The sequence below is a fragment of the Hemiscyllium ocellatum genome, chromosome 22 (assembly GCF_020745735.1).
Source record: "Hemiscyllium ocellatum isolate sHemOce1 chromosome 22, sHemOce1.pat.X.cur, whole genome shotgun sequence".
Taxonomy (NCBI): domain Eukaryota; kingdom Metazoa; phylum Chordata; class Chondrichthyes; order Orectolobiformes; family Hemiscylliidae; genus Hemiscyllium; species Hemiscyllium ocellatum.
Window position 1 is genome coordinate 19,998,876 of NC_083422.1, and position 21,168 is coordinate 20,020,043.

The 21,168-nt window shown below is 41.6% G+C and overlaps 1 protein-coding gene across 1 annotated transcript in view; it reads right to left on the bottom strand.

The window, feature by feature from the left end:
• marchf5 (membrane-associated ring finger (C3HC4) 5) overlaps nucleotides 1-21,168 on the bottom strand; it is a 129,668-nt gene that overhangs the window by 78,515 nt on the left and 29,985 nt on the right. Inside the window, exon 2 of the mRNA XM_060841924.1 lies at nucleotides 9,275-9,477. Coding sequence (XP_060697907.1) covers nucleotides 9,275-9,477 — 203 coding nt within the window. The remainder of the gene's footprint in view (nucleotides 1-9,274; nucleotides 9,478-21,168) is intronic.

A 21,168-nucleotide genomic window follows, 5' to 3' on the forward strand; every position in this document is an offset into this window, starting at 1 on the left:
TCTATGACTCTATTACATAGATACTATTTTTGAGGAGCTGAAATTCATGCCCGTTAAAATTTATACCATATTATTAACAGAAGCCCAATTGATATGTAAATGAATAAAGAACAAAAAAAACACGAATTATGGTAATTCTGAAAACCTGGAGCGGAACATAACATCCAGTGGACGGGAAGACTGGAACAACCAGCAAACTGGAAACTGGAGCAGGGCGTGATTGCCGGCACACTGACTCAAACATTGATCTGTTATCTGTGAAGAACCTGGGTCGACTTTTACACAAGATAAATGGAAAATGCTAGTTTATTTTGCCAAAAATAGGGAGTTGACTTTTACACAAGATCAGCTATTACTTGAGTATATATGGAAGTTTAAGAATAGCTAAAATAATTGAGTCCGCAGGTTAAATTTCTGAATTTTTGGGGGGATCCAAGATGGAAGCAATCTGGGAAGATCGTGTTGCAGCGCTCTGCACCGCAGCGCAAGTGGGACAAACATTTAACCAGCCCTACCTGGACCACCACGATATCCTGGGACTCTGAAAAGGTCACGGAATCCAAGGAAACTGGAAAATCAACTTATCTTAGTTTTCGTTGTCAAGGGATGCCAAAGAAGGGAGGAGGAGCATCCGAGGCCAGGCCTATAACCCAGCCCGCAGGATCCTTGGACTCTACTTCTTATCAAGCCCCGGTGAAGCAGCTCGCAAAATCTCGCATGATGTTAGGTAAGCGGATAGAGGAGAAACAGGACCCAATCTATATTGTGCTGCAGAAGCATGAACCGCAGCTGGGAGTCCTGGAGAAAGGGGCGAATGAAAGTAGAACAGAGTCGCAGTGGTGGAAGCAGATATCGGTTCCTCCAAGGATAGGAACCAAGCCCTGGAGATGCAGGTCCGTAATTTGCTTGACCAAGTTGATGACCTTGAGAACAGAGGCAGGAGAAAAATTATTTGGATCGTTGGTCTGGCGGAGGGTAAGGAAGGTTAGCGGCTGGCAGAATTTATAGAGGACTGGTTACCGAAATTCCTTAAGTTGGAGGCAGGAATGAGAGGCGTGAAGATCGAGAGGGCTTGCCGGGTCAGTGTTGAAGTCAGGTCTGCATCAATGTCCTCCTTCTATCTTGCTGCAGTTTCATCATTATAGAGCAATGATGAAGCTTCTAGAATCCAGGGGAAGGATCCAAAGGCCCTAGTTTACAAGGGCTCCAAGATCATGTTCTTCCAGGACTTCTCAGCTGCGGTGATCCAGAAAAGAAAATTCTATGATAGTGTCAAGGGAAGACTGAGGGAGCTTAGGATCCAGTATTCGGAGGTATCTGGTGATGCTTCGGAAACCTTAGATGGATCTGTACATTTCTTTGACACGTTGGAGAAGGCAAGAGAGAGACTTTGTAGACAAATTAACTTTATCTGAACAATTTAATATGTACAAATAGTTTGTTTGGGTATGTCTTTGTTTTCTCTTTCTAAAAAAAAGAAAGAGGAAGTCCAGCGGGGACTGTCTTTTCCTATCTTTCTATTGGTAATAATCTGATCTAAGCTATATTTGGCAGCGGTTGAGATGTGTACTTTCAATTTCTAAGTTAAGTTATACCGAAGGATGGGTGGGGTACTTACCCTTTATTTCAAAACATTTTAAAATTCATATTGCTATTCTATGGTGTATTTTCTTATTGTGTTTGTAGTGTGGCTTTAGCTAGGAGGGGGGAAAATGGTGGGGCTGACTAGATGCCTACTTACAGACAGTTTATGCCTGATTCAGGTATTTAAAAGACAGAGCTACAGTATTGGCAACAGGATCAGAGGTTGGGTTTTGGGATGTGTAGTTGCCCCTTTTGGGCAGGGGATGATTTCACCTATTCAGCATCATTGGCACTTTATATGTTAGTTTGTTTTTTGCTTTTTGTTGTTTATAGTCTTTGATAGCTTTGTAGATTTGTTAATTGTAGCGGTTTTAGTTTACATAGTTTTTATGTTCAATAGATCTTGAGACACTAAGGCTCAGCGATTTGTGGTTAGAGTTACTCCTCTCTGGAACCTAAATGTTACTGCAGAAAGTTATGGCTAATGACTTGATTAAATGGTGTACCTGGAACATCAATGGGAGTCACTCACCAATTAAGAGGAAGAAGGTACTTTTGAGTCTTAGAAAGGAAAAGATAGATATTGCATTGTTACAGGAGACATACTTGGATGATAGGGAGCATTTGAAACTACAACAGAATGGCTTTGATCGGATTTACTTTTCATCTTTTAATACCAGAAGTAGGGGAGTGGCTATATTGGTTAGAAGGAATCTCCCATTTAAGTTACTAGACTGTGTTAAAGACACACAAAGGAGGTTTGTAATGCTCAAAGCCCTGATAAACAGGAAAGAATATGGTGTTTTAAATGCTTATTGCCCTCCGGCCCATCCTTTCAAATTTCTGGCGAAATGTTCTCTAAACTGATCATTCTCGAGTCCCAGCATATCATTATCAGGGGAGATTTTAAATATCTCATGGATTCCACAGTAGACAGGTTGCCCAAAAGGCCCCCACCCCCACCCCCACCGATACTCGCTGTACAAACTAAACAATCAGTGGATCTGTGTGCGGAATTTGGGTTGGTGGACGTCTGGAAGTGTCTCCACCCTCCAGGCAGGGATTTCACCTTTTTTTAACAAACCACACAGATGTCACACCAGGACTGATTTTTTTTCTGACCCCTGTGGCAACCCTGGACTTGGTGGCATCTTGTATCATTGGTAATATTACCATCTCCAATCACACCCCAGTGTACTGTTGGTTAAAATTAAGGCGTAACAATGGGAGAGACACTGGCAAATTGATCCCTTCAAAGGATAAGAAGTTTGTGGAGTACCTCGAGGGAATTTCCAGGCATTCCTCGACATCAACTCAGGCTTGGTTAGGAGCCCATCTGTCCTTTGGGAAACTGCCAAAGCCTATGCCGGGGATTAGTCAAGTCAACTCTGCCAGTAGGATGCGGCAGAAAGGCGAACAGCCACATCTCCTTGAAGCAGGGTTGAAGGCAGCCAAGAAGGCTTACTTTGACAGGCCCACATTGATCAAGCTACCGAGGATTATGGCACTGTGCTCACTCAGACAGCAAAGAAGGAGCTTACTTTCACAAACCAAAGGTTATATGAGTATGGTGATAAGCCAGGCAAGTACCTTGCATATCTCACCAGGAAAAGGAGCGCTCCTGAAGCCATTCTGTCTATTAGGGAAGGATCTGGGAACCTAACATCTGATTCGAAAAAGATTAATGCGGCATTCCAGAGATTTTATTCTGAGTTATACCAATCGGAGGGTAGTGAGGAGGGACAGGCCAAACTGATGTCCTTCTTCAAGGATCTGCTCTTGGTGTGATTCCCAAACAAGAGTCTTTTCTCAATGCCCCCTTAACAGAGCAAGAGGCTGTGAAGCAGCTTCAGAGTGAAAAGGTGCCCAGCCTTCTTGGACTTTCCAGCGAATTCTGTAAGGAATTTATAAATGTCAGGCCCAATGCTCAACATGTAAAATGTCTCACACAGTCATGATCACCTCCCACCATCTCAGAGAGCTCAATATTTCGCTTAATCTTAAAAAATGGAAGGTCCTGGAGGACTGTGCTTCGTACAGGCCCATTTCACTTAAAGGTGGACATCAAAATCCTCTCTAAGCCTATTGCGTTAAGGCTGAAGACTACGTTACCTTCTGTTGTTAAAGAGGAGCAGACAGGCTTCATAAAGGGCCGCAAATCCTCCAATAATGTTAGGAGGCTGCTTAATGTAATTTAAGCGTGTCAACAACAGCCAATACAGGGATTGGTGATTTCTCTAGGTGCAGAGAAGGCATTTGGCCGAGTTGAGGGGTCGTACTTTTTTATACTCTGGAGAGATTTGGCTTCAGCGAAGCCTTTGTGAGATGAGTAAGGATTCTTTACAGTGACCCACTGGCTGCGGTCATCACCAATGGGGTATGATCAAGCATTTTTAACATTTTAGGGGCAACCAGCAGGGCTGTCCCCTTTCGCCATTGCTTTTTACATTGGTGATTGAACCATTGACGGAGGCCAATTAGGGATCTAATATGTTGATTCCAGAAGTGGAGTCAAAATTACATAAGAGTTTGTCGTACGCGGACGATGTCCTCATTCTTTTTTTTTTAAAAATCAAATCCAGCAGTTTCGGTGCCTCGCTTGACACGATGCAGCAGCATGTTTGGCACCTTTTCGGGATACAAGATTAATTTTGCAAAATCAGAGGCTATGCCTATGGGTTGCCTTACAAAGGTGCTCGGTCTTGAGGGCGAATACCAATTCCCATCTAAGTGCTCACAGAGGGGTTTTGTGCAATTGGGCATATTCATCACTAGTTCTTGATTGGTTGTTCCAAGCTAATTTTGTTCAATTATTCGACAAAACCAAACAAGATCTTCAAAGATGGAAGGCACTTCTGGTCCCATGTCGGGTCAGATAGCGCTTAAGATGAATATTTTCCCCTAATTGTTGTACCCTATACAGATGCTCCTCCTAATTTTCGATAAGCAAACGTACAGGAGACTGAATGGCTGGTTCAGCTGTTTTATTTGGCATTGGAAGTGGCCCCTTATTAAATTAGTGAAAGATGCGGGGGGGGGAAGAGAGTGGATGTCATGGACATTAAAAATGATCAACTAAGATCAGTTTCATCTTACGTGAGTGATTGGGGCTGTGGGGACCCTCTTTCAACATGGTTAGGTATCGAAACCTCTCGGGCAGGGTGCTCCCTTCCTCGCCTGCTGTGTTCGAACATAATGAGGACAGTTAGGGAATATTGTCATAACCCAATAGTTGAGGAGAAAGTGAGGTCCGCAGATGCTGGAGATCAGAGCTGAAAAGGTGTTGCTGAAAAAGTGCAGCGGGTCAGGCAGCATCCAGGGAACAGGAGATTCGACGTTTCGGGCATAAGCCCTCGAATCTCCTGTTCCCTGGATGCTGCCTGACCTGCTGCGCTTTTTCAGCAACACATTTTCAGCCATAACCCAATAGTTATCAATACTGTTAAAGCGTGGAGGGCAATTCAGCAGAGGGAAGGCAATATTGGCAAAACATCTTTGTTTACACCTTTAGTGGGTAGGCCAGGTTTTCAACTGGGGATGCTAAATTCAGGATTCAAACATTGGCAACTAGGGGTGTGTCTTGCATAGGTGATATATTTGAGGGAGACACAATGATGTCCTTTGATTAGTTAGCACAGAAATACAAGCTATCTAACAGGGACCCGTTTCGTTTTTTTCAAGTTAAGGATTTTATTTAAAAAAAAAACGACACTTTTGACTGATCCCTAAAAATCTGAATAGAGAGGAGGGTGCTCAGGGTTAACAGTACACTTTCTGTCAGCACTTTATCTCATCAATTGGGGGTGCCCCCTCAGATGAGTCTGATCGACTCTGCAGGGTGTGGGAGAGAGAGCTCGGTGTTGAGTTCTCTTCAGAGGTATGGGAAGATATTTGGGAAAAAGCAAGATATCAATTTGCATTAGGACCCATGCTGTAGAGTTGAAGATTCTCAATAGGGTCCACTCGGCTCTGGATCATTTGTTAAAATTTAAACCAGGGGCACCTTGCACACGTCTCAAGTGCAAGATTGATACAGGCACTCTTACCCAGTGTCTCTGGTCTTGTGGTAGGCTTCAAACATACTGGAGTGCTATGGCGGGTGCAATGGAGGGGATTTTGGGTGTAAGAGTGGAGAAGGACCCGATATCTCTTCTTCTTGGCCTGCCCAGTGTGTTCTCTATAGATGTGTATAAGAAAATACTTTTCAACATCTTCACTTTGTGCGCAAGAAAGAAGGTCTTGTTAGGGTGGGTATCCGAAAATCACCCGGGCTTGTCGGGTTGGCAGAAGATGGTTATGGAGCATATCCCCTTGGATTTTGTCACAAGTATGGTACACCACAAGATTGAGAGTTTCTATAAGACAAGGCTGCCCTTTTTGGAATACCTGGACACAAATTTGTCTGTCAGTCACACTAATAAGGGCTTTTGTATAACTGTAATAATTGCGCTCGATGAGTCCAATACCCAGAGAGGGGAACTGCAAAGTCTGAATATGTGAAAAGTAATGCTCTTGATATTCGAGACAAGAGTCTTTTGTTTGGCTGAGCTGAGTTATCATTTGTTAGTTTGTTGTTAGTTGTTATTTATTTAAGTAGTTAGCAGTTTGAGATTTTTATTTTTTTGGTGTTATTTCTTTGTATAGTTTTGAATTGTACTGTTTTATATTTGCATAATATTGAAAAATATTTTTCAGCAAAAATACATTTTAAAATATTCTAAATTTTCACTTTATCTCACAAAGTTGATGAAAAGTAGACATAATGAAAACGGTCAAGGATTCAATGGATATAAACAGCACATCAACTACTAGAATAAAAAGGGACTTCTCGTCCATTTGTAGATACAGTTAATAAATTAGCAGTAAAACACTGTATTAACAGATTTCAAGAACAGCTTTCCAATTGGGTGAAAGAATTTGGATTTTTTAAAATTTATACCTTGTTTATGAAGAGTAGTACAAATCCACTTCTGATATTATGTTAATTGGAGTGAAATATAACTAAATATTATATAAATAATTGTTATATTAAAGAAATGCTATCAAAATAGATTTTCAAATAAATCAAAGAATTACTTGAAAAATCAACTAAAGAAAGCAATTATATGTAGAAGGGTATGTTTTGCTGCTATCTTTAATTAACACCCAAAACATGAACATACCAGCAAATTTCACACTTCCCCTTGTGGCCTTGTATGATTAAACCACCCAACATTGGGCAAGTCACACATTCCATTGCCAGTTTCATTTAGCAAGTGTTACATGGGTAGATTGTGAGGGAGCTATAATTACCCACACCACTTAGTCAAAACATGTTCAATGCCCAAGGATCCTCAAGTACAAGCAAAGACTTTGGATGAAGGATCCTTCTGCAGAACAAGTAATACTAAGAACTGAAATGAACAAATTGCAGAAGAGGAATAAAACAACAGACTAGATCACTCAATTTTTCAACAAGTTCTCAAAATTCATCTAGACAGGTCCAGATAAGTTGGAGGTTGGGCTCAAAGCCAATGAGGAAAAATGACTATGAAACAGATTTTTAAAATCAATTATATAGTACTGACAGAAAATGTAAAAAGAAGAAATACTTAAGGCAGGGAATCAGTAAAATTGAAAATGCAGATTCAAAATAAGTTATCAAACTATGTATTAAGAAAATAGCACTTAAGGAAAGAATAGGTCTGTGCTGCAGGAGCATGGGAATGATTTAAGCAAACCGCTCTGCATTGTTTTGCAGTCAAATGAATAAATACGTGAAACAGAGGGAGATACAGGATTATCAGGAGAGATTAATGCAGTGGACCAGGTTTTGCAGAGATAACAAGTTGCCACTAACACAATGCTACAAGCACCTATCATTCTATAAAAACGGACAAATTATTTACCTGGGTAGTTTAACAAAAGATAACTAAAAGAATAATGTTAATCACAGGGCAGCAATTGCAAAAGATGCATCTGAGATCATGGAGTTTTATGCAATCGAAGAATCAAACTGATGGTAGACATAACAATATTTAGGTGTCATGTTGATCAACTGATGAACATCGAACCTTGAACATATATCACATGATAACCCAGGGAGAAGACTAATTAAATAAGAATGCTCAACAAATAGTGAAATGAAATAGCAATAACAGAATGATGAGCCTAATTAGAGCAGTATAATTAAATTGCCAACCATAAAATACTAGGGTGGACAAAAAAACCCAATACCAAGGAAGTTGGACTTAAAAACAGTAAATTCCATGAGCACAAAAAAAGTACTCAATAAATTTGTCAGTGAATATGTAAATATAGCAACAGCCAGCAGTGGGAGAGATAAAAACATGAGGTGGCTAGGGTACAAACTAGATTAGTTTAGATGACTTACAGTATGGAAACAGGCCCTTTGGCCCAACAAGTCCACACCGACCCTCCGAAGAGCAATCCACCCGGACCCATTCCCCTACATTTGTCCCTTCATCTAACACTACAGGCAATTTAGCATGGCCATTTCACCTAATCTGCACATTTTTGGACTGTGGGAGGAAACCCATGCAGACATGGGGAGAATGTGCAAACTCCACACAGACACAGTTGTCTGAGGCAGGAATTGAACCCGGATCTCTGGGGCGGTGAGGCAGCAGTGCTAACCACTGTGCCACCGTGCCGCTAAAAACATTCCAGGAGCATTACTGGAAAAGAAGGCTACTACTCAGTGTTATATTACGATTGTCCAATATTCCATTCAGCAATTCACTGGCCTTTCTCGAGGCCAAAAAGTGTCAGTTATGAGTATGACACTCAAAAGAACTGTAGTCTTCGTGCCTTGTAAATTATCTGCCAAGGTTTAAAAAGTAATTGTTAGTTAACAAAAAAATCAAAGTAAGATGAGTTCATTCTTGGTGTCAACAATCTGACTGGATATCCAAGTATTTTACCCAATTTTTTTCATCATCTTCGTTCTTGTGTGTGTGTGACATTATTAGTAAACCAGTGGTTGTTGCCCATCCCTATCTATTTGCCTCAATTGTTTGCTTATTCATTTCAAAGGGCAATTTAGAGTCAACCATATTTGGGCATATCTGAAGTTACAAAATGTCAGACCAGGTCAATTGGTTGCTTACCTTCCCCATGGTCATTACTAAGCCAGATAGGTTTTTACAACAATGACAATCTTATCATTTAATTTCAGAATTTATTAAGGAAATTAAAATTCCACCAGGTGGTGTTGGGGTACACTTGAACTCAAGTCCTCACAGTAATGGCCTGGATTTCTAGACTAGTTGCCTCGTGAAATGTCCATTTTATGCCACCATAACCCTAAAAAGAGAGCGCACAATGCTGAAAAACAGTAATAACTTACATATGCAATTATTCTCGTGGGTTGGGGTTGGTTGGAGTCTGTACAAAGGTTTGGCAGTAGAGGAGGAATTTATAGATTTATATTTTTAAATAGAAAAAGGCAGCGTTTTGTAGAGTTTAAAATTAATTCCTCCCATTATAAATTCCCGTGTTTGTGCACAGCTAGACAATAGCACACAGCATAACGAACAATAAAGTGACCATGCCTTAAGTATAACTTTTTCTTTCTCCACAAATGCTGCAAGATCTGTTGACTATTTCCAGAATTTGCTTTTGTTAAAAACAATAAAATGACTTCGAAAATCACAAATTAACTAATTAATCTGTGCTTTATTAATCTTACCCAGTTTTGGAAAGACAATTAAGTATTCAGCGTTACACTGTGGACATGCCACTCTGGCAGTACTGTTGCCCCTTTGCTTTTCATCGACCCATCGCTGTAGACAAGCTTGGTGAACCCATTTGGTGGATCCTCTGCACCTGCAAGGCCGAACCCATTCTGCTGTCCGATCATCTTCATCAGTGGCAAAACACACCCAACAACTCCTAAAATGAAAAGAAAATCATCAAATACTAAAACATCACTAAACCCAAGAATTCATCTTCTACCAGAAAATGTAACAATCTTTAGTCATTCTTCATAATGGAAACACTTAGTCATAACAAAGTTTTAGACTCTGAATTCTTTTCTCTCCTGCGTGATTTTTCTGAATATTGCTGGATACTAGATTAGCGGTCTGTTATTATTTAAACTATGGGGCTGTCCATAGACCAAACGTGTCAGAGAGAGTACATCTTAATGTTGGTAAAGAGGTTTTCCAAAAAAATGAAAATTTTAAAAGTAGTGCATATAAAAAGTTTGAGCTTTTGTTCGTTGATAAACAGATAGAAATAATAATGTCTGTGACCCCAGTGGCAGAGGCTAGAACAAATATCACAGGTGCTGCTCCTGGTCTGAATCCTGCATAGGAACAATGAAAATAATGGGCAACCCTTCAGAGTCTGGGAAATTGTGACAGGCGTTTTCCTAAATGACCTCGTTCCTGGGGCTGCTGAGATCTGCCCAGAGGTATTGGCTTTAAAAACTTTAGAGAGAAACCTTTGACTTGCTCTTTAACTAGACAAATACAAGAAAAAATGTAGAAAGCAACACATGGGGCGGGGTAAGAGAATAAACAGGCAAGCAGCAATGAGTGCAGTATAAATGCAATATGAAGCAATGCAAGTGATCGCAGTATACCTTAGCAGGAATGCTTCCTTTGAACACAATCACCCATCACCCTTCAATTAAACCAACTGTTATCACCAACAGTCCATTAATGGAATTCTATCATTTTAAAATCTTCTAAATTACTTTTTGGCAAGACTGGAGAGTAAGGAAAAACCCAAGATCTCATGGTCATTCTGGGAATTTGGCAATCTTCTTCATTGGTCAAAATTGAAGTATTTGATTCAATAAATCATGCAACTGTCGAGATTCAGCTTCAAAATTTGGATGTCCCAGAAGCTTCTTTGTAATTCTGCAAACATTTGACCATGAGAGGACGACCACAATTTCCAGTGGGAGGAGTGGAGCAGATCACCTTGAAAATTTAGCGCCGCTGTGAAAGCTCACATTTATATTTTCAAAATATCTGACAGTGGCTATTTACCTCATCAGTTTTAAGTAACACTTGAATGAAAAGCTTAACCTCAGGGCCTCCAAGTCAAACGTATGACCACCAATGACATACATGATTGCAAACTTGTTGCCCAAGGGGGTGGCACGATGACTCAGTGGTTAGCATTGCTGCCTTACAACATCAGGGACCTGGGTTCGATTCCCACCTCAGGTGCGTGTGTGGATATTGCACGTTTTCTGTGTCTGTGGGGGTTTCCTCCAGGTGCTCTGGTTTCCTCCCATCCTCCAAAAGTGTAGGTTAGGTGGATTGGCCATGCTAAATTGTCTATAGTGTCCAAGGATGCAAAGCCTAGGCTAGCTGAGTTAGCTGTGGAAAATGCAGAATTGAAGGGATAGGGTAGGGGCATGCGTCTGAATGGGATGCTCTTTGGAGGGTTAGTGTACACATGATGGGCCAATTGGCCTGCTTCCACACTGTAGGGATCCCATGATCAACATCACATTTGCAAGGCCTGTTGACTCTTCAATTCTGCATGCAAGAAATTCAACCTGCTCTTAAAATATATGGTCAAAGCTCATATCAGCCAATATCTTGCCAGCCAAATATTCTTCTCATGCATGGTGAAAGAGCAACACTGAAATATGTTAACTATTTTCCATAGTCTGATAGCCGTCTTTCTGAAAAAGCCAATGTCAAGAGGATCTAACACTGGAGCAACTGCATCATTCAAACCTTCTCCAAGTCACAGCAGATAGTTTTTAAAATCTAAAGACATCTATAAGGCATAGGAGCAGAAATGAGGCTATTCAGTCCATCAAGTCTGCTCTGTCATTCAATCATAACTGCTAAGTTTCTCAACCCCATTCTCCTGCTTTCGCCCTGTAACCCTTGATACTCAAGAACCTATCCATCTCAATTTTAAATACACACAATGACCTGGCCTCCACAGCATTCTGTGGCAATGAATTCCATAAATTCACCACTCACTGGCTGAAGGAGTTTCCCCTCATCTCCATTTTAAAAATGTCTTCCCTTTACTTGAAGGCTATACCTAGTTTCCATTGGTAGGAGAGACATCTTCCCAACAACTACTCTGTCCAGGCCATTTAGTATTCTGTACATTTCAATTAGATTCTCCCACCTCCCGCCATGCCATCCTTCTAAACTCAATGAGTATAAGCCCATAATCCTCAAACATTCCTCATGGGTTAAATTTTGCATTCCTGGGACTATTCTCGTGAACTTCCTCTGAACACGCTATAGGACCAGTACATCCTTCCTGAGATATGGGGCCCAAACAAGAGACCTACCAAAAAGCAGTGAGGCCTGCACTCTGCATCAGTGACATGAACGTTCAAGAGAAACTGCATCTCAGTAATGCCTCTGCCACATCCTTCAGATCCAAAGGGAGGACAGTTAAACAAACAACCACTTATGTCCTTCCTGAAGTCCAATCTACGAGCACTCATGCCAAACTCCTCCAAGATCAACTTTGATGGACTGACATTCTGTACAGCCAAAAATGATCTTCATCAAGTGCTGTTTTCTCAATTCTCCAGTGATGAATGGTCCAAAAGGAAAAGGAAAAACACTCAAAGGCAGAGATTAAGTTCACCCTGAAGGAGGAGGTATTGACATTAGTAACTAGGAAAAGCTTACTGCCAATTATGTAAAATGGCAACAATCTGTCCATTAAGTTGCACCATACGGAGTTCCTTTGCTTTAAATGAATGAAGCAGAGCTATAACAGCAGAAGAAGCATACATCTTTACTCCAGATCTGTTTTCTGTCTGTGTCCAAGGATCTGTGGGTTGAGAAATAACCTGTTCAAGCACATGAAGATCAGAGATAGAAATGTACAACTTTGAGTAGATGCCATCCTTGTAACAAGGGATAGCTGGTCATGACAAAAACGTTTTTCACTCGTCAACATCCTGGAAGTTGAGGTTTGAATTAAATCACACATTAAGAATCCATTAAACTGCAAACAATTAATTTCATAAACAGTTCGGAATTAGAAATTAGAATACGGTGATAAATTTTACACTGCATTTATCTTTGTTTTCTGCCCAATTAGGATTAGGGAGGGGAGAAAGTCAGACAAAGCTCATGCGCGTTCACTGCATGACATCCTTTCAACATAAGCACTGTGCTTCTTGCCAAATTTTCCATTTTCTTGTATTGAATAAAACATGACCTTGATAAAGCAGTGAATTAGGTCAGTACTCAGATAACAAACTGAAACAGGAAAAACCAGCTAGGTGAAACCTCTCGTGGAAACAAAGCTTCATTTCTTATGGTAACTCTAGCCTCCTCCTTAGATGAGTCCACAAAAAGCAGAATCAATATCTGATGTATTTTGCTCTGCTGTGTGCTTAAAATGCATGAAGGAAAAAGACAGTATTTTTACACTGCATCTTAACTTTATTTTGCAGGACAATGGTGTAAAACTAAATTCACTTGGTAGCTGAACATTTCTCACATAATTATCAGGAAGTAACTTTTTAAAATGAGAGTGTATTTAAAATGGGATTTATAATAAAGATCACATTATAGCATTATTTCCCTTGTTGATCAAAAACAAGGCATGAGTTAAGAATTGATAATATATAGTGCACTGAATATTGTTTTGCATGTTAACAAGTCAAAGTGACATCTTCTGCATCTGCTAAGAAACTACTCCCTCAGGTGCCCTTCAACATACACAAGGAGAAACATACAATCGACCATCTATAGATGCAATGCACACTACGTAATTGGAGTATTCAAGTGCTGCAATGCCAAGCACCCATAGTAATAGGATTCCTTTTAACAATTTAGCAATATCACCTTCCTCTTCCTAAATGCAGCTGTGCTGAACAAATGGCTCTGCTAAAGATAAAAAAGATACTGGAAATCAGAAATTAAAACAAAAGTGCTGGAGATACAAAGCAGGTCAACTAGTTTCTAAGGAGAGATAAAACAGTTCATGATACAGGTCAATAACCAAAAGTCATTTGGTCAGAAATGTTTCCTAATAAATGATGCCAACTGACCTAGTCATTCCAGTATTTTCTATTTTAATTTTCTATTAAACCAATACAAATTTATATTGGTTCTTTAAAAGGAAAATGATTCTGCAGCATTTTTGACATGACAGTTTGCCGCAAATCACTTCATTGTCAGGTTTTGGAAGTGTAGTCTCTTTAGCACCATAACAGAAAGGATAAAAAAAAATCTGTTTTTTTAAGCTATGAAATTGATGGATACATACTGAAGATGATACTGGAGAAGTTCTTTTCCAATCTTGGATGTGGCAAGCGAACTGTCATGACAAGGCAGGCAAAAACCCCAGACAGCACCTTCCAAACCTATGACCCGTGCCACCTAGAAACACCATTACCTGCAAGCTTCATTTAAAGCTCCACACTATCCTGATTTGGAACTATATCTTCTGACAAAATCATGGAACTCCCTTTCTAACAGCAATGATACGTACCTATATCACATTGATAATAGTGGTTCAAGAAGATTGCCCACTGCAGCCCCAAGGGCAAATAGAGATGTACAATTCATGCTGGCCTAACCAATGACATCTAATTCACTTTAATGAAAGAAATACTCGGTCATTGTGCACAGGTCTCTGGAGGAGTTGAACCCATGAGCTCCTGACCCAGGAGAAAGAGCATGACCAACTAAGCCATAGTTTTAAGCTTTCAAGATCTTTACAGAGGTATCCTGGTTGAATTAACAAAATCACTTGCACACTTTCCAGATTCAACTTTCTGACAAAAAAATATGAACTGTGCACAGTCAGGAAGGAGAGATTTCATCCTGACTGAGAGAGAGTCCAAGTGAGTAGATAGCTCGGGGAATTTGAGGGCAGCAAGAGGAGTCGCTACAGAGGGGAAGAGGTGCTTTTAGTTTATTTTTTTGTCTCAATTTGTAAAGGTCTTTTACAGGATAACATTTTTTTTCCCAAGATAAATTGAAGTTCCATTTGGAATTGGAAGCCATGCACAAAACAAAGTGACAACATAGGAAATCCTGAAGTTCAATGGTAGGTAATAGCTACTGATGTGACTATTATTACAGTTTACTTTGAGATAAAAAGGTAAATAGGAGAAATATTTACAGTTTACTAAAAGGCTAGTGGGAAACTTTTAAAAATCAAAATTAAGAACTTGGCAAATAAAATAGAGATGCATGGCCGGGCAACGTGCTGTACCTGCAAGATGTGGGAACCAGCAGACTCCACTGCGGTTCACAGTGATCACATCTATAGCTAGTGTCGGTTGCTTGAGGAATTCTGATTAAGTTAAGTTGATGAGCTGGAGTCTGAGGTTTGAACACTGTGGTACCTCAGGGAGGGGGAAGAATTACCAGAATGTGGTGTTTCAGAAGGCAGTCACACACCTTAGATGAAGCACCTCATATTTAGTCAGTGGTCAGGGACGAAGGGTGTGACTGTGAGTGACATACATACAGGGATCCAGGAGATAATGCTGACGGATTTTCAGCTCTGGAGCTTGTTTTAGAGGTTTAGGATTCTTGCTCGCTATGTGGATGAGAACAGAGGCTGTAGGGAGGGTGAGCAAACTAACAATAGCACCTTGGTATAGGGCACCATTCAAGAGAGGGGGAAGAAAGAGAAATGTAATTCAACATAGTATAGTCAGGCTAATAGACACTTCTGTGGCCAGAAGAGAGTCACAAAGGTTGTATTGCCTGCATGATGCCTGGGTTCAGGATCTCTCATCTGGACTGTAGAGGAACTTGGGATGGAAGTGGAAAGAGGAGAAGGTGAGGACTGCAGATGCTGGAGATCAGAGCTGAAAATGTGTTGCTGGAAAGGCGCAGCAGGTCAGGCAGCATCCAAGGAGCAAGAGAATTGGCGTTTTGGGCATGAGCCCTTCCTGAAGCATGGAAATGGAAAGATCCCATTGTCATGGTCCAAGTAGGTACCAATGATACAGACAGAACAAATGAAGAGGTTCAGCTGAGGATTTTGAGCAACTCAGGGATAAATTAAAAACCAGATTAAAAAAAGTAATAATCTCCAGATTAGGATCGAAGCCTGGAGCTAATTGGCACATGGTCAACAAGATTAAAGAGGTGAATATGTGGCGCAGAGAATCAATGGGACAGTGGCACCAATACAGGGAAGGAGCAAGCTACTCCAATGGGATGGGCTCCACCTGATTCATACTGGAACCAGATCACAACTGTAGTTGAGGGTTTAAACTAAATAGAGCAGTTGAATGAAAATTATGGAAAACATTAGAAAGGGAGTTGGGAAGGGCTCAGTAGAGGTTATTAAGGTTTCCAGGACAAGTAATAGGATAGAGAATATGGAAAGGCTCAGGAATCTAACCTCTGACACAGCTGGCAAGGGGACAACTGGGAGAAGGAGGGTAATTAATATGGAATTAAGGTGCTGTGTTTAAATTAAAGTAGTATACAAACAAAAGAGTTTATAGCACAGATTAAAATTGGTGGGTATCGCACAGACTTATCACATGGCAGCAACAGGAATAGGATTGGGAATTAAACATCCAAGGTTACGTAGAGTCACAGATGTACAACATGGAAATACACCTTTCAGTCCAACTCTTCCATGCCGACCAAATATCCTAACTTAATCTTGTCCCACTTGCCAGCATTTAGCCTATATCCCTCCAAACCCTGCCTATTCATAAGACTATCCAAAGCCTTTTAAAACATTGCAACTATACTAGTCTCACAGCTCATTCTGTACGCATACTACCCCCTGCATGAAAATGTTGCCCCTTAGGTCTCTTATGTCTTTCCCCTCTCACCCTGAACTTTTGCCCTCGAGTTCTGGACACCGCCAACCCAGGGGAAAGTCTTGTCTATTTATCCTATCCATGCCCCTCATGATTTTGTAAACCTGTAGAGGGTCACTCTTCAGCCTCCGACATTCCAGGGAAGACAGCTTCAGCCTATTCAACCTCCCTCTATAGCTCAAATCCTCCAACCCTAGCAACATTCTTTTAAATCTTTTCTGAACCATTTCAGGCTTCACAACATCTTTCTGATAGGAAGGAGACCAGAATTGCACGCAATATTCCAAAAGTGGCCTACCAATGTCCTGTACAGCTGCAACTCCTGTACTCAATATTCTGACCAATAAAGGAAAGCATACCAATTGACTTCACGATCCAATCGACCTGCGATTCCACTTTCAAGGAGCTATGAACCTGCACTCCAAGGTCTCTTTGTTCAGCAACACTCCACTGGCACAGGCCTCCAGTCTGAAAAACAACCCTCCACCAATACCACCCTCTGTCTTCTACCTTTGAGCCAGTTCTGTATCCAAATGGCTAGTTGTCCTTGAAAATCCAGGGGAAGATGGTGCAAATCTCACACCAGGTCGTACCCACATCTGCAGCAGGTCTCCAAATTGATCAGCCTTTGGCATGTTAGAACAATGTAGGTAAGTGAAGTCAGCAAGTCAGATCCATAGCCTTGGGATAAGGATTGGCTCTAAGGGCTGGGTCGGTCAGGCTGGGGCACCACCCCCTCCCAGGGGCCATTGGCAACTCTGTACGGGCAGCGGACCCTTCCTGTGGATCGCCCCAGCTACAGCGCCCACTGTCCTTCCATGGCAAGTGGGTGGCCTCGGCTGGTCAAAGCTCTCTCAGATCCCCTTTTCGCCCTCCTGATTTCCCGGTTAAGTATACTCCGACTGCCTTTATACCCTTCTCAGGATTTACTCGATCCATCCTGTCTGTACCTGACATATGCTTCCTTCTTTCTCGGAACTAAACCCTCAATTTCTCTAGTCAGCCAGCATTCCCTACACCTGCCAGCCTTTCCTTTCACCCAATAGGAATATACGGTCTCTAGACTCGTTATCTCATTTCCCAGCCGCCCCTTTACCTGTGAATGTCTACCCCAATCAGCTTTTGAAAGTTCTTGCCTAATACCGTCAAAATTGGCCTTTCTCCAATTTAGAACTTCAACTTTTAGATCTGGTCTATCCTTTTCCATCACTATTTTAAAATTAATAGAATTATGGTTGCTGGCCCCAAAGTGTTTGCCCACTGACACCTCAGTCACTTGCCCTGCCTTATTTCCCAAGAGGAAGTCAAGTTTTGCACCTTCTCCAGTCAGTACATCCACATACTGAATCAGAAAATTTTCTTGTACACACTTAACAGCGTCCTCAACATCTAAACCCTTAACACTATGGCAGTCCCAGTCTATGTCTGCAAAGTTAAAATCCCCTACCATAACCACCCTATTATTCTTAGAGATAACAAACTTCCTTACAAAATATGTTTCTCCATTTCCCGCTGACTATTATGGGGGTCTATAATACAATCCCAATAAGATTATCATCCCTTTTTTATTTCTCAGTCCCACCCAAAACACTTCCCTGCATGTATTTCCAGGAATATCCTCCCTCAGCACAGCTGTAATGCTATCCCTTATCAAAAATGCTACTCCTTTTCCTCTCTTGCCTCCCTTTCTATCCTTCCTGTAGCATTTGTATCCTGAAACATTAAGCTGCCAGTCCTGTCCATCCTTGAACCATGTTTCTGTGATTGCCATGATATCCCAGTCCCATGGTCCTAATGGAATCTCTTTTGGGTTAGAAGTGACCTGTACAAGAAGGATGGATTGCACCTAAATTGGAAAGGGACTAATATACTGGCAGGGAAATTTGTTAGAACTGCTTGGGAGAATTTAAACTAGTAAGGTGGGGGAGGGGACCCAGGGAGATAGTCAGGAAAGAGATCGATCGGAGACGGGTACAGTTGAGAACAGAAGTGAGTCAAACAGTCAGGGCAGGCAGGGACAAAGTAGGACTAATAAATTAAACTGCATTTATTTCAATGCAAGGGGCCCAAGAGGGAAGGCAGATGAACTCAGGGCATGGATAGAAACATGGGACTGGGATATCATAGCAATTACAGAAACATGGCTGAGGGATGGGCAGGACTGGCAGCTAATCAGGTGTACCCGAGAGCTCTGTGGGAAGCTACAGAAGTGATTGCTGGGCCTTTTGCTGAGATATTTGTATCATCGATAGTCACAGGTGAGGTGCCAGAAGACTGGAGGTTGGTTAATGTGGTGGCACTGTTTAAGAAGGGCGGTAAAGACAAACAAGGGAACTACAGACCGATGAGCCTGACCTCAGTGGTGGGCAAGTTGTTGGAGGGAATCCGGAGGGACAGGATGTACATATATTTGGAAAGGCCAGAACTGATTAGGGATAGTCATCATGGCTTTGTGCATGTCTCACAAAAACTTGATCGAGTTGTTTGAAGAAGTAAAAAGAAGATTGATGAGGGCAGAGCAATAGATGTGATCTATATGGACTTCAGTAAGGCGTCTGACAAGGTTCCCCATGGGAGACTGATCAGCAAGGTTAGATCTCATGGAATACAGGGAAAACTAGCCAACTGGATACAGAACTGGCTCAAAAGGTAGAAGACAGAGGTTGGTTGTGGAGGGTTGTTTTTTAGACTGGAGGCCTGTGACCAGTGGAGTGCCAAAAGGATCGGTGCTGGGTCCTCTACTTTTTTGTCATTTACATAAATGATTTGGATGCGAGCATAAGAGGTACAGTTAGTAAGTTTGCTGATGACACCAAAATTGGAGGTGTAGTGGACAGCGAAGAGGGTTACCTCAGATTACAACAGGATCTTGACCAGGTGGGCCAATGGACTGAGAAGTGGCAGATGGAGTTTAATTCAGATAAATGCAAGGTGCAGCATTTTGGAAAAGCAAATCTTAGCAGGATCTACACACTTATTGGTAAGGTCCTAGGGAGTGCTGCTGAACAAAGAGACTTTGGGTGCAGGCTCATAGCTCCCTGAAAGTGCAGTCGCAGGTAGATATGATAGTGAAAAAGGCTTTTGGTATGCTTTCCTTTATTGGTCAGAGTATTGGGTACAGGAGTTGGGAAGTCATGTTGCGGCTGTACAGGACATTGGTTAGGCCACTATTGGAATATTGCGTGCAATTCTGGTCTCCTTCCTATCAGAAAGATGTTGTAAAACTTGAAAGGGTTCAGAAAAGATTTACAAGGATGTTGCCAGGGTTGGAGGATCTGAGCTACAGGGAGAGGCTGAATCGGCTGGGGCTGTTTTCCCTGGAGTGTTGGAGGCTGAGGGGGTGATCTTATGAAGGCTTACAAAATTATGAGGGGCATTGATAGGATAAATAGACAAAGTCTTTTCCCTGAGGTTGGGGAGTCCAAAACTAGAGGGCATAGGTTTAGGGTGAGAAGGGAAAGATATAAAAGAGACTCAAGGGGCAACATTTTCACGCAGAGGGTGGTACATGTATGGAATGAGCTGCCAGAGGATGTGGTGGAGGCTGGTACAATTGCAACATTTAAGAGGCATTTGGATGGGTATATGAATATGAAGGGTTTGGAGGGATATGGGCCAGGTGCTGGCAGGTGGGACTAGATTGGGTTGGGATATCTGGTCGGCATGGACAGGTTGGACCGAAGGGTCTGTTTCCATGCTGTACATCTCTATGACTCTAACCATGCCTTAAGTTCATCTGCCTTCCCCGTTTTGCCCTTTGCACTGAAATAAATGCAGTTTAATTTCCCAGTCCTACTTTGTTCTCTGCTTTGTCCCTGCCTGCCCTGACTGTTTGATTTGCTTCTTTCTCAACTGTAGCACTCTCAGATTGATCTCTTTCCTCACTATCTCCCTGGGTCTCAATCGCTCCATCCCCAAACCTTACTAGTTTAAATTCTCCTGAGCAGCTCTAGCAAATCTCCCTGCCAGTATACTAGTTCCCTTCCAATTCAGGTGCAATCCATCCTTCTTGTACTCACTTCTACCCCAAAAAAGGGATTCCAATGATCCAAAAATGTGAATCCTTCTCCCAGGCATCAGCTCCTCAGCCATGCAGTCATCTGCTCTATCCTCCGATTCCTGCCCTCACTAGCTCATAGCACCAGGAGTAATCCGGATATTACTACTCTCGATGACCTCCTTTTCAAATTCCTGCCGAACTCTCTACATTCTCCCTTTAGTATGCCATCTTGACATTAATGTTACATTTGACTAGGTGTGACAACTAGGAGCCCCAGCAAACTCGAGTCAATGGGAAATTGAGGAAAGCCCTCTTCTGGTTGTAGTCATACCCGTACAAAGAAATAACGTTATGGCTGTTGGAGATTAGTCATCACAGCTTCAGGACATTGCAGCAGGGAGTTCCTCAGGGTGGTGTCCTCAGTCTAAACTCTTTAGCTGCTTCATCAGTGACATTCCTTCAATCATTAAGACAGAAGTGGGGATACTATAGGTTGCACAATGTTGGGTATCATTTGCAACTACTCAGATAATAAAGCTTATCCATGTCCCAATGCAGCAAGACATAAATATCAAGGTTTAGGCTGACAAATGGCAAATAACACATGCACTATAATAGTATTCTGTCTTTTCAACAAAGAAATCACGAACAGTTCTAAGATAGTTCTATTCACAGATATTTTCAATTAACAGACTTAAATAAATGCCAGAATAAAAGCCAAACACTACAGACATTGGAAATTTGAAAAAACAATGTGCTGCAAAAGCCAGAACAGGCAGCATCCGTGGAGATAGAAACAGAGTTAACATTTTCAGTCTAATATAGCGCA